At 44.6% G+C, this 11851-nt stretch overlaps 1 protein-coding gene across 1 annotated transcript in view; it reads right to left on the bottom strand.

Annotated features, from left to right (window-relative positions):
• ephx1 (epoxide hydrolase 1, microsomal (xenobiotic)) overlaps window positions 1-9061 on the bottom strand; it is a 14214-nt gene extending 5153 nt beyond the window's left edge. Inside the window, exons 1-6 of the mRNA XM_037685243.1 lie at window positions 8879-9061; window positions 8593-8773; window positions 8280-8498; window positions 1188-1317; window positions 815-1029; window positions 521-629 (exon numbers count right to left, since the gene is read on the bottom strand). Coding sequence (XP_037541171.1) covers window positions 521-629; window positions 815-1029; window positions 1188-1317; window positions 8280-8498; window positions 8593-8773; window positions 8879-9061 — 1037 coding nt within the window. The remainder of the gene's footprint in view (window positions 1-520; window positions 630-814; window positions 1030-1187; window positions 1318-8279; window positions 8499-8592; window positions 8774-8878) is intronic.
• Window positions 9062-11851: the final 2790 nt, after the last annotated feature.

The raw sequence follows: 11851 nt of genomic DNA, 5'->3' as shown, positions 1-11851 counted from the left end.
CCCCCCCCCCTCCCCCCCCGAAAATAAACAAACAACAACCTCCTTGGATCTGGATAATTCATGTAAATGACATTTTAGTTTGAAAACAGCAAATTTTGCCAAAAAGCGACAAGCTTGCAGGTATGTTCCTGTTGAAGGGAGTTTTTCTTCCCACTGTCTCCTTTGTGCTCGCTCAGGATGGGAGACTGAGATGAAGTGAAGAGTCAACAAGTCTGCCGCTTCCTTAGAGCGATAACTTTACTATGGTAACTGGCTTTTCTACGTATGTGAATGTTTCTGTTCAGCGCCCTGAGACGACTTCTGTTGTGATGTGACTCTGTATAAATAAATTGAACTGAAGTGATTTCTGTGTTTACCAGGGTTGCTTAGCGGAGGTGTCCATCTCAAGTTTGTCTACCTTTTGCCTTTGGAGGTGGGTGATGATGAAAACTACTACTATGATACATCTTAACTTATTTTTGCTTGTAATTATGTTATCGTGCAATAAATTTAAATGAAATGTTGTAAAATGTGCCTTCACCTGGTGAGTCCTCCATCCTCCAAGTTCCTGAAGTCATGGCTGGTCCATGTAGAGAACTTCTCCAGGATGTAGGCAGCTAGACCCACAGGAGAGTCATTCAGCCCCCGACCTGACAAAATAAAATAAAACTTATGTGTATTCAAAAGGTAGGCACTAATGTAAATGACGAATAACTAGAACGCAAGTAGTTTTTACAAACCTGCGAGTCCATAAAATGCATTTTGTGAATTTTTAGCCAGATGAAAGCTTATAATCTAGATGAAATTAATCAGGACCGTCTCCTCCAGTTCTTACCCACAGTGTCCGGTTTGGTAGCCTGGATGTGCAAGTAGCCAGTCTCCTTGATGGATTCCACCACCAGTTTCTCCATGCACGGATAAATACGCCCAACATCCAGTTCAGTGAAGCCAAACAGCTTTGGGAAGTGATGGCCAAACATGATGGATAAAGCCATAGACAGCCCAGGTTTGGAGGGTGGGGCAAAGTTTACATGCAAGCCTTTAATGGTTCTGAGGTACGAAAAGACTGACGTTAAAGAGAAACGTAATGTGGACATAGGTTCTCATCTATTTCTGAAGATGCAATGAAACACAGTTGCCATGCACATGGTGTAACCTGTGGTTTCACTGCATTTATCATGTGCAGACAAACTTGGTGTGTGTCGTACTTGGGCTGCAGTTGAGCCATGTTGGTGGTAACCAGCCAGCCCCAGTCTCCTCCGTGAGCATAAAACTGGTGGAAGCCCAGCCGCTTCATCAACTTGTGGAAGATGTGTGCAGCACAAACCGAATCAAAACCTGTTCACATGTGCAAAGTGAGAAAGTGAAACAAAGATGTGCACATGTGCACGAAGCATAAAACAATCGGCAGCAGATGAGCAGCATCTCAAAGTTTTGAAATTAACTATCAGGGAAACAAACAAACGCTACAAAATTATTATTTTAATGCCAATAGGATGGTGTTTGTTCATTTTTAGAAGATGCAACAGAAGGAATGTATCTGTGACAACATGCAAACCTGAACCCCTCACTCTCTGCTCTTTGAATTGAGAAAGCTCCTCGGATGAGGAGAAACGTCTTCTGTTACAAATAAAGTCCAGCTGTTTTTGTATTGAACGCTTTTTGAATTCATCATGTCCTGGATGACTGAGAATCTTCACCAGCAACATGCAAACAAGACGTTCAAACTGTCATGAGAAGTTCACAAAGAAAGCTTTCAGGACATTTTTATGACCACAGTAACCAACAAGGTTTTAGCAATAAAAAACTGAATGAAGCAATTAAAACAGGCTGGAAGAAAATTTATTATAGGACTGTGTAAGACATAAAGTACATTCAAGATTAATGCATAGCTATTTGTTAAACAATTTGCCGTAGTGATGGTCTGTAGGTCACAAATCCCAACTCCACCCCCTCCCCCACCCCCACAACTTATTTGGTCCCCAGGCAGCTTGTTTGCCGACCATGCTGCTGCCCCAAACATTAGTTGCAGTTCATCTGTAATGGATTGTCAGACAAATATCATCTGATGACTGGGCCTCTGCAGCCAGTCACCCAGTGAGCTTTGAGGAACCTTTGGACCCGTGCACCATTGAACCTCCGGTACCATTCGCCAGCACAATATACCACAGCAGGTTTTTTTTCTCCTGAACCGTCGTTGTGTTGAGGAGAACATTGGGACAATTTGGTGCAAATTATTAGCAGTACCTGTAGAAAGATCTTCAGTCAGGACTGCAGAACATAAGTAAAAACAGCTCAACACGGTGGGAAAATTTTCTTTGTCTAATTGTAGGGATCACACGATATGTATACTTAGCTTGAAACATTGATGCTGAATTCTTTTAAATTCTACTTTATTTTGTACTTGTTGGGGACTGCCTAGTATAAGGCAACCACAGGCAGAATATCAAGCCAGGCAGAAGGAGAAATCCCACACAAGACAGGCTCTAGAGCAATGTGGATATCCTAACTGGGCCTTCCTGAAAGCAGAGAAGAAACCCAAACAGGACTCCAGTCAGCCATCAGGTGAAAAGGAGGAACCCAGACCCAGACCAGTGGTCATTCCGTATGTTGAGGGAGTTTCAGAGAAACTGAGACGTTTATTTTCTAAACATAACGTCCCAGTGGCTTTTAAACCCCAAAATACATTAAAGACTGGTTCATCCCAAAGATCCAGTCCCCCGGAACAAACAGAGTAATGTTGTGTATGCTGTTCAGTGTCAGGAGGGTGATCAGTCTTACATCGGGGAAACTAAACAGCCACTGGCCAAAAGGATGGACCAGCACAGAAGATCAACATCATCAGGCCAGGACTCTGCGGTCTACACTCATCTCCAGGCCAGCGGTCACTCTTTCAGGGATGAAGATGTTCACATCCTGGACAGAGAGGAACGATGGTTTGAGAGAGGAGTAAAGGAGGCCATCTTTGTGAAAAGAAACCATCCATCATTAAACAGGGGTGGAGCCTCCGGGTTCAACTGTCCCCCTCTTACAATGCTGTGATTGCTAGTATCACTCAGCCCTCTGTGAACAGTAAACAGCCATCAGGTGCTAATGATCCATTGTTAGACTGATGGTCCTTCTTGAGCATGTGATCAGCTGGTTTTGGTTGTCAGCAGCAAAACTGGTTGATCCACTCTGAGAAGGTGCTATTTAAGAGACTGAGCTGAATACAGCCCCTCAGACTGAGGAAGTCTTTCGGATGAGAGACGAAACGTTTCTATATTTTTTTTGCTTTGTTTTGTTTTTTTCAATGTCCAGAGGACCAGATTGAACTTTTTTGGCTTTTTCTACCTGGATTATTGAGCAGCATCAGGATATTGTTTACCAATGTTCCCTCTAAGGTACGCACCTGTGCAATCGCACACTGCTCGCACATTCTCTACGCACAAGAAGAGTGCAGGGGTCTCAGGCTCACAGGCAAACTTTCATTCCAACTAATCAGCATCTTCTGGAGTTTCGGTACTGACGTGCGAAGAAGCCAAGTAGCTTCAAACAACCTTGGTTTCTAGCTTTCAAAGATTTATACTGCATATTTCATCATATACCGAGGAATAATATTTGGCGTTATGGATTTATCACAGAAATTTATGGTCATATGACGTGAAACAAAAGCTGGCCTGGAGATGAGTGTAGACCGCAGAATCCTGGCCTGATGATGTTGATCTTCTGTGCTGGTCCATCCTTTTGGCCAGTGGCTGTTTTGTTTCCCTGATGTAAGACTGATCACCCTCCTGACACTGAACAGCATACACAACATTACTCTGTTTGTGCATAGGCCAGTGGTCACTCTTTCAAGGATGAAGATGTTCACATCCTGGACAGAGAGGAACGATGGTTTGAGAGAGGAGTAAAGGAGGCCATCTTTGTGAAAATAAACCGTCCATCATTAAACAGGGGTGGAGCCTCCAGGTTCAACTGTCCCCCTCTTACAATGCTGTGATTGCTAGTATCACTCAGCCCTCTGTGAACAGTAAACAGCCATCAGGTGCTAATGATCCATTGTTAGGCTGATGGTCCTTCTTGATCATGTGATCAGCTGGTTTTGGTTGTCAGCAGCAAAACTGGTTGATCCACTCTGAGAAGGTGCTATTTAAGAGACCGAGATGAATACAGCTCCTCAGACTGAGGAAGTCTTTCGGACAAAAGATGAAACGTTTCTACAATTTTTTTGTTTCATTTTTTTTGAATGTCCAGAGGACCAGATTTAACTTTTTCAGATTTTTCTACCTGGATTTTTGAGCATGCACCAGGACCTTATAATGTTTTCAACAGACAACATTCAAAAAATATATCATGAACAACTTTTAAGAAATTTTGTTGGTACATAATTAATTACAACAGCAAGAAAATGAGCTGATCAAACAGAAAACAGCGGAGCAAGCTAGAGATAGCTTTTCAGTATAGACAACTTCCACACAAAAACATGTCACATAAAAGAGGCATGAGTTTATTAAAGACTTTGTAGTTATGTACAGAATAAAAATTTTGTGATAAAAATACAACTACAACTTTAAGAGCCGCTTTGTTTAAGGGTGCATTCACATCAGCCCTGTTTAATCCGCTTTAATCGAACTCTAGCTCGTTTTCCTAGAAAGTCCGGTTCATTTAGGGAGGTGTGAACGCGTCATCCAACTCTGTCACGGAACAAAAAGGTGAACTCTGGCCCGGGCTAAAACCTAGGTCTCGGTCCGGTAGAAGTGAACTCCAGCGCGGTTCAAGTACAGTGTGAATGTAAACAGACCGAGCCCCGCTGCACAAGCAAGAAGTGGAGTACAGCGCAGGGCAAACAAACACACATTTCTCTGACCTCATATGGAGCCGTCAGCTGCCTTGTGTGAAGAACAATATTCTCCATGGTCTTCTGTCTCATCTTCTGCTCATGCTGAGTCGATTTTTGAAAAATGACAAAATATAACTCCTAAACTGCTAAAACCTGATGCCACTTCGTTTTTATTTTTATTTACAGAAGAAGAAGACGTGTCTTCAGAGGTTCTTGTGTAGTTTCTTTCAGTAGTTCTTGGTGCAGCGCCCCCACAGGCGAGTGGGGGAACAGGTTGGTTCAACAGGTTGGTTCAACAGGTTGGTTCAACAGGTTGGTTCAACAGGTTGGTTCAACAGGTTGGTTCAACAGGTTGACTCGACTGCACAGTGCAGTGTGAATGCAAACTCACCAGCTCACATGTAACAAAAGGTCATGAATATTGGTCCCCAACCGAATCGAGTCTACCGGACTATCAGGTGTGAAATCAACCTTAGTCCAGCTGAAAGCTGTTGAGAAAAAACTTGTGTTAAAAAAAAAAAAAAAAAGCATTTTAAATAAAACAATGCAGAATTCTCCTCATTATCATTCATATGTTTGATGAACCAAATATCTATCCATTCATCCATCCATCCATCCATTCATCCATCCATCCAACCACCCATTTGTTCCGAAGTCGGGTCGTGGGGCCAGCAGTTTGAGCTGAGAGGTCTAGACATCTCTCGCCACAACCACCTCTTCCAGCTCTTCTGGGGGGACACCAAGACATTCCCAGGCCAACCAAGAGACTTTGTTTCTCCACCGGGTTCTGGGTCTTCCCCGGGGTCTCCTCCCAGTTGGACATGCCTGAAGCACCTCCCTAGGGAGGTGCCCAGGGAGCATCCTTACCAGATGCCCCAACCACCTCAACTGGCTCCTCTCGATGTAGAGGAGCAGTGGTTCTACTCCAAGTCTCTCCCAGATAACTGAACTCCGCACCCCCTTTTTATGGGAGAGTCCAGCTACCCTGCGGAAGAAACTCATTTCAGCCATCTGTATCTGCAGTCTTGTTCTTTTGGTCACTACCTAAAGTTCGTGGCCATAGGTGAGAGTAGGAACCTAGACCAACCAGTAAACAGAGAGCTTCCCCTTACAGCTCAGCTCCCTCTTCACCACAACAGACTGGCACAGAATCTACAATATTCCAGATGCTGCATTAATCCATCTGTCAATCTCACACTATTCTTCTTTCACAAAACTCTGAGATACTTGAACTCCTCCACTTGAGGCAGAATTTCACCCTCAATGTGAAGAGAACAATCCACTCTTTTCCAACCGAGGACCATGGCCTCAGATTTGGAGATGCTGATTCTCATCCCAGCCGCTTCACACTCGGCTGCGAACCGCCCCAGTGAGAGGTGAAGATCATAGCATAATGAAGCCAACAGGACCATATCATCTGCAAAGAGCAGAGATGGAATCCTGAGGCCATCTAATCAGACTCCCTATGCATCCTGGCAGCACATAAAAATTATATCCGTAAAAGTTATGAACAGAATCGGTGACAATGGGCAGCTGTGGTGGACCCCAACTTTCACTCCTGAATGGTCCGACTTACTACCGGCAATGTAAATTAAACTCTTGCACCATATGTATAGGGACCGAACAGCTCATAGCAACGGGCCTCCAATGGACCAACGGTCAGACTTGTTTCTCCAGTACCCCTGAATAGACCTTACCAGGGAGGCTAAGGAGAGAGATGGCCCTATAATTGGAGCACACCCTCCAGTTCACCTTTTTGAAGAGGGGAACCACCACTCCAGTCTGCCAATCAAGTAGCACAGTGCCCATTGTTCATGCGATGTTGTAAAGGTATGTCAACCAAGACAGCTCCACAACATCAAGAGACTTAGGGAATTCAGGGTGGATCTCATCCACCCCCGGAGCCCTGCCGCCACATAGCTTTCTAACTATCTCTGTGACCTCAGCCACGGTTATGGATAGACCAACCCCAAAGTCCTAACTTGCTTCTGCTTTTTCCATGGAATACGTGCTGGTGGGACTGAGAAGGTCCGAGAAGTATTCCTTCCACCTCCTGACAACATCACTGGTTGAGGTCAACAGCACCCCACCACCTTCACTGAACTGAACACGGTGTTAGTAAAGCGCTGCTTTTCCCTCTTCAGCTACCTGATGGTTTGCCCGAATCTCCTTGGTGTAAGGATGACGCCATCTAGTGGGCCTTACTTGTCTGTTCTCCTAGTGTGTCTCCTCATTAATCCTGGTTGGGTTCTCCTTTGTCTGGTCCCATCTGTTTATAATTGTGTCTTGTCCTGTCTGTGTATATATGTCTGTCTGTGAGTCTTGTCCTTTGTCACGTCATTGTTGGGTATTGCCTTGTCCTTTCTGATCCTGCCTTGATCCCGTCCTGATTCTGTTTTGTGAGTTTGCTGCCACGTCAGTCTTTTGAGTTATTATTATTATTATTAAAGAGTATTTATTTTTGTAAATCCTGCAGTCCTGACTCTTGCCTGCAAAACTGGGTTCACTCCTGCCCTGCCCTGCCCTGCCAGAAACCCTGACACTTGGAGCCAATCGAGCGTCTCTATTCAAGGCCTCATCTAACTCAAAAGGCTGCATGCTCTTGCGGGGGCGTGCTTTTTCTCTTTCCCCCACTGATAAACTGGTCATATCAGTGCATGATCACCTGCGAGCCAGATTAAACAACAACAGATTTATTACTGGGGGAATATTGGAGGATGGACAGAAGCTTTGTAGTTAGTTTAAAAAATAGTTAAACAAATAGGATGGATTAAGCGAGTTAATTCGTTATAGCAAATGACACGAAGGAGACATATGACACGCACACACATCGCGATTGCTTTCAACCCAGCTGAGTTCTGCTCCGCCTCTTTTGGTTCTGCTCAAAGTTCACCCCTGAGTGGCATGTGGACATTTCGCCTGTGATTTATGATTTATGACTGTGATTTCATTTGAGGAAGAACTGGTCTGAGCAGCCATTTCATTGTAAATGAGAACTGGTTCTTAATGGGCCCACCTGGAACAGCAACATGTTCAGAGAACATCAGAAACGGTCCATGTTTTATTTTATTTTGAAAAGTGTGAAGATTTGGTAAGTCCCAGATGTCAGCATAATACTTGAGTTAAATAGGTGGCATAATGTGTCATTTTTCTTTTTAATATTGTTTCACATTAGAACATCTTTACTTTTATTGCAAATAAATAAATCTTAAAATGGAATTTATTTGAATTACACTTTTGGGTTCTGTTTATTGCATTTATGATTCAATGCAGCAGAATAAACAAATTTAAAAGGTAACAGATCATTGTAATACTTGTTTTATTTACATAATTACTAATTGCTGGATGTCTGGCTCCTGAGCTGTTGACTTTCAGCAACTGTGGCCCCCTGAGCAGTTTACAGCCCTGCCATAAACCCTAAAGTACAGCGATGATGGATCAGTGTTCAACATGAGGTTTTATTACATTCCAGACTCACCTTGCTTCTGTGGAGCTTCAGAGAAACCATAGCCTGGTATGGAGGGACACACCACCTCAAACACAAGGTTCTCTGGGTCTGATGGTTCAGTTAGAAGAGGAATCATCCCATAAAACTCATAGAAAGAGCCGGGCCAGCCATGAACCATTATCAAGGGAATAGCATTAGTCCCCTCAGGCAACTTCTTGGGCTTTACATGAACGTAATGGACATCAATGCCTGGACAGAAGTTAAAAAATAGGAACAACTCAGAAACAAACAAATCAGTATTTTATTTTATTTTTTCAAAAATGTGTCAGCTGTGCAGTTCTACCTTCAATTTTGGTTTTAAAGTGAGGGTACTGGTTGAGTTTGTCCACCTGTCTCCTCCAGTCAAAATCATTTCTCCAGTAAGAGACCACTTTCTGCAGGTAGTGGGAGTTGAAGCCATAATGAAACTGACTGGCCTCCAGTGAAGGAACAGGTCGAGTCTGGTCTATTCTCCAGTACAGGTCCTGGCACAGAAGATTGAGAACAGAAGAAACAAATATGGATAAGGGAGTAAGGAGAACATGCTGTGGTGTCTCAGTCCTGTGAGACAAACCAAGAGGAAACCTAACCTGCAGCTCTTCATTGCTGGTGGTAACTTTAAAAGGTCGGATGGTGACGTCATCCTGAACTTCAGAAGGGGATCCAGCCCCCCACCATCCTTCTCTTGCCTTTAGAACTTGGTTCCTGTTCTTCTGAACCAGGAAGATAATTAGTCCTCCAATCACCAGAGCAACCAACACCACAGTAAACATCATGTGTCTGTGCAGAGCTGATGAGGACAAAAAGGGGCATCAGTACATATGAAAACGGTCACTGCTACATAAGTACCATCATTTCTGGACCACTGAGCGCGCCTGAATATAAGCTGCACCCACTACATTAAAACATGTCGATAAATGGCTGCACTTGTCTACAAGCAGCCCATGTTGTAACACAAGACATTTACACAAAGATTTGTTACATTTTTTATTGCATACCAGTAACATACACAAATACGTACAGTAAATGTTTTTTTCCTGAACAGTGCCTGTAACACGTCTTGTTAAAAAACAGTAGGCTACCAGGAAGTCTGACAAAGTTGAGTCATGTCCTCTGGACAAATTCTTCTTGTTGAAACATTTTGTCTTTTATCCAAGACTTTGTCTGAGGAGCTGCAGTTAACCCCCTGCTCCCCAGTGGACCCTGGTCCACTGTGACCTGTTCGGTCATTTCCATCCATCATCTTTTACCCACTTCTTCCATTTTGGGTCACGGGGGTCGCCGGTGTCCATGTCCAGCAATCACTGTGCAAGGGGCGGGGTACACCCTGGACGGGTCTCCAGTCCATCACAGGGACACATAGAGACAAACGAGACAAACAACCATTCACTCTCTCGCTCATCTAGAGACAATTTAGAGTTACCAATCAGCCTAACATGCATGTTTTTGTTCTGTGGGAGGAAACTGGAGTACCCGGAGAAAACCCACACACGCACGGAGAGAACATGCAAACTCCACTCAGAAAGGCCCCTGGACCGGGGTTTGAACCGGGGACCTGCTCGCTGAGAGGCAGCAGCTCTACCAGTTGTGCCACCGTGCTGCGTTCGGTCATTTCATTGGTCAGATTTTTTTAACCTTTATTTATACAGTAGTCTCACTGACTCACGAGGATCCACCACCCTAGCAGAGATGTGTACTGAGCAGCTCTTCGAGTGCCCGGGTGTGACGAGGCTGAATGTTTTGGCAGCATGAAGCTCGTTAGCCCGTCAAAAGATGTATATTTTTTTCTCCTCTTTCGGCTGCTCCCTTCATCAGGGGTCACCACAGCGAACTGAGTCGCACAAAGACTTGGCAGGTATTTTTACACCGGATGTCCTTCATGACGCAACCACAGACACCGAGCTACCACAGCCTGTGTGGAGCAGAGAGCCGATATCTAGGACACCTGGGGGAGCAGATGGTGGGGGTTAAGGGCCTTGCTCAAGGGCCCAGAGTGGGGCAAATGAGGGTGGAGACAGGTGTGGGTGCTTCTCCTATCCCACCCACATTTTGATGTTGTCGGTACCGGGAGTTGAACCAGTGATCTGCCAATCACAGGCCCACCTCCTCTAACATCTGCACCACCACTCTCCTTAAAACAGACTCCCAGTCAAAAAATAAATAAATGAACTTCATAAATTAGGCACAGCATTGTGAAAAAAGGAACAGCTTATAGTCTGGAAATTATAGTAATCCATAATAATCCCTGTCTGCTCCACTGTGTTGCACTCACATCCATCACTAGTTGTTTGCATGAAGCCCTTTAATAGTATTATCAGCACAAACATCTCATAACCACTGTGAAGCATGGTGGTGGAGGGCTGATGGTTTGGGCTCCATGAAGTCACTGAATCGACCAGCAACTCCTCTGTAGACCGACGGGTCCTGGAGTCAAATGTGAGGCCGTGTGACAGCAAAAGCTTTAAGGCCTCAACAAGATTCAGGGTGCATTCACACCAGCCCTGTTTAGTTCGCTTTAATCGAACTCTAGCTCGTTTTCCTACAAAGTCCGGTTCGTTTAGGGAGGTGTGAACGCGCCATCGAACTCTGTCACGGAACAAAAAGGTGAACTCTCGCCCGGGCTAAAACCTCATATGGAGCCGTCAGCTGCCTTGTGTGAAAAACAATATTCTCCGTGGTCTTCTGTCTCATCTTCTGCTCATGCTGAGTCCATTTTTGAAAAATGATAAAATATAACTCCTAAAACTGCTAAAACTTGATGCCACTTCCTTTTTATTTTTATTTACAGAAGAAGACGTGTCTTCAGAGGTTTTTGTGTCGTTTCTTTCAGTAGTTCTTGGTGCAGCGCCCCCACAGGCGAGCGGGGGAACAGATTGGTTCAACAGGTTGGTTCAACAGGTTGGATCAACAGGTTGGTTCAACAGGTTGGTTCAACACGTTGGTTCAACAGGTTGGTTCAACAGGTTGGATCAACAGGTTGGTTCAACAGGTTGGTTCAACAGGTTGTCTCGACTGCACAGTGCAGTGTGAATGCAAACTCACCAGCTCAAATGTAACAAAAGGTCATGAATATTGGTCCCCAACCGAACCGAGTCTACCGGACTATCTGGTGTGAAAACAACCTTGAGGAACACTTGTCATTTTGTGTTTATTTTCTCACAGCCCCAGCCTGCTGATCCTGAGCAGACGCTGCCCTGAGATCAGCTGACTGCAGCCACATTACATAAGAAAACACCCCCCAGGAGGTTCTGACCAGTGCTCACTGTAGTGCTGTAAGAACCACTTGTGTCTGGAGGCACTGCACAAGACGGGATGTCAGTGGGTGGTAAAGACTATAAATCAGGCTTAAACCAATCTGGGTCATGATGCAACACAACAATGATCCCAAACATTGCAGCTAATCTACAACGGAACGGCTCAAAAGGCAATCAAGGTGCTGCAATGTTCCAAAGTCCAGAACCTCAGTTTGATTGGAATGTCATGGAGGAACCTGAAGAGGTGTTGACCTGAAGAGATGTTGACCTGAAGATATGTTGACCTGAAGAGATATTGACCTGAAGGGA

Source organism: Nematolebias whitei, chromosome 12 (assembly GCF_014905685.2).
Source record: "Nematolebias whitei isolate Nwh7 chromosome 12, NemWhi1, whole genome shotgun sequence".
NCBI classification, from domain to species: domain Eukaryota; kingdom Metazoa; phylum Chordata; class Actinopteri; order Cyprinodontiformes; family Rivulidae; genus Nematolebias; species Nematolebias whitei.
The sequence above is the reverse complement of the archived record's forward strand: the minus strand, read 5'-3'. Positions and strand labels throughout refer to the sequence as shown.